The following is a 2,068-nucleotide window of genomic DNA, read 5'->3' as shown; positions in this document are numbered from 1 at the left end:
TCAGCAGGAGGGAAGTTCTGCAAGAAAGGTTGATCGAGAAGCTTCAAGCTTTTATTAGACTGTGTGTCTGGAAAAGGACCAGAAAAACTCTTTAATGCCTCTGTAGGGAGAGCATTTAACCTGAGCCACTCTTTATGATGTCTCTGTCTGGACAGATTGTTTTGTATCTTTAACCACATTCCTGTTCATGCGTGTGAATTAATGAGTCTCATCATCCAGCTGTTCTGGGGGCCTGTGACCATCTCCTCTGAAATTGTAGGAACTGTTGGCTGGTAGCAAGTTCCATCAGTCAGAATTCATCATTTGCCATCCGTGACGATATATTCATGGACTATGGAATAAGAAGTGTTGGACCATGAGGTTAATTGTTTCTTTGCTGTCTTTTTCTTCTTAGGGTACTCATAAGAAGATCCTGGATGTTGCCAACATGTTGGGCTTATCCAATACAGTAATGCGGCTGATTGAGAAGCGAGCCTTTCAAGATAAATACTTCATGATCGGGGGAATGATTTTGACTTGTGTAATTATGTTTCTCGTCGTGCAGTATCTGACATGAGCTACTGAACTCTTGCCAGAGGAGATCGTCTTTTGGAGCAAGATGGACTGTCCTCCAAATTGTACTTTTTCCTCCGAGCGCCGCTTTGGATGAGCCCCTCCTGTGAACTTCTGAGTTTACAAATCACACTCAGACACGTCATGTGGAAAGCACGTAGGGAAACAAATTTTTCTGGGGACGCTGTAGTTGAGAATGGCCCTATAAAAATAGCCCTGGCCTTTACTGCTCTCACCTTACTGTCTGCAAGTTTAAGAATCTGGTTAAATAGGAAGCAGAAGTGAAAGTTTTGCCCAGCTGCACTGCAAGGTAGGAGCGTCCTTGTGGGTGTGTAGGGATGAGAGGATGCAAAGGCAGAGCGTAAGGTGTAGTGAGCCCTTCCTTTGCTGGCTAGAAGTGTCCCTGATCCCTGTAATCTGCAACGAAAGAATGCCCCAGAGGAGAATTTCGCATTGCTCGTGGGCACACTCCTGTGGAGTAAGTGTGCAAAAAGAGGTGGGAAGTGACGGGTTCCCACCTGCAAACTCACTGTTGCACTTGGAGGGAGAAGGATTTGTCGGGAAGGGCCTTAAAGCACGGTTATAACCTCAGCTAACTTTTTTGTTCACACATACAGTATTAACCAGCACAAATCTTCCAATTTTAGGCTGAAATCTTTCTCATCTTTTCTGAGGTATATTTTGGTACCTTTTTGTGCCCCACTGCTGCCCCATGGGAGCTGAATGCTGTACGCCTGCCTGCTTTCGGTCAGGGGGGCATCAGGCCTGCGTCATCTCGCTGTGCCTCGTACCAAATCCAGCCTCCAAAAACTCTTAATAGTGCTAGTGCACGTCACGTTTTGGGGAGTTGTATTCCTTTTCTGAGATGGTCGGTTGGAGTTTTGCACTCTGTAGGTGGTACTTTTCGTGTCGAGGCAGGAAAGTCCTCACTGTGCTCAAGTTCAGATACGTGGGTTTTGTGTTTGTAGATGCGGAATGGGCCATCTCTGCTGTTCTTTGCATTCAGAATAACGGTGGGATCAGGGCAACAGACCTTTCTCTTGAAATCAGCTATCGTCAGAAGAGTTTCCTGAAGTTACGTGCCTTGGGATGGTAAACATCCCTCATCCTTGGGAAGGGTGTTCTTTGCATTATCCTCTGTATCTGCAAATTTACTGTGAAAGACATTCTCATACATCTCATCTGACAGAGATGACCGCCAGCTTAGACGGATCTCCTTGCTTGTAGATCTCTATCCACATTTAAACATCCACGGTTATGAAATGCCTCATTGTTTAAATATGGTACTCCTTTCCCTGCAGACTGTGGGTGCTCTGTCGGAATGGCCATCCTGGGATTTTGGGTGTCATCCATTTCAGTCGGCCTTCAGATACATTCCCGTCCTCGTCCCTGTACGCATCTGGAGCATTTCCAGGTGTTGGACAGTGCCCCAGAAGTGTCATATTCAGACGATGTGGCATAATGCTGGCAAATCCTTTGGGGTTTTTTTTCTGTCTGGAATGGTTGTGGGTCTTAA

General features: G+C 46.0%; 1 protein-coding gene across 1 annotated transcript in view; it reads left to right on the top strand.

The window, feature by feature from the left end:
• GOSR2 (golgi SNAP receptor complex member 2) overlaps positions 1–602 on the top strand; it is a 13,750-nt gene extending 13,148 nt beyond the window's left edge. The window contains exon 6 of the mRNA XM_009892407.1: positions 395–602. Within this exon, the coding sequence (XP_009890709.1) occupies positions 395–556 (162 nt within the window). The 3' untranslated portion in view covers positions 557–602. The remainder of the gene's footprint in view (positions 1–394) is intronic.
• Positions 603–2,068: the final 1,466 nt, after the last annotated feature.

This window comes from Charadrius vociferus, unplaced genomic scaffold, assembly GCF_000708025.1.
Source record: "Charadrius vociferus isolate BGI_N301 unplaced genomic scaffold, ASM70802v2 scaffold779, whole genome shotgun sequence".
Classification (NCBI taxonomy): domain Eukaryota; kingdom Metazoa; phylum Chordata; class Aves; order Charadriiformes; family Charadriidae; genus Charadrius; species Charadrius vociferus.
Note: the sequence above shows the minus strand (reverse complement) of the source record. Positions and strands in the feature narration are given on the sequence as shown.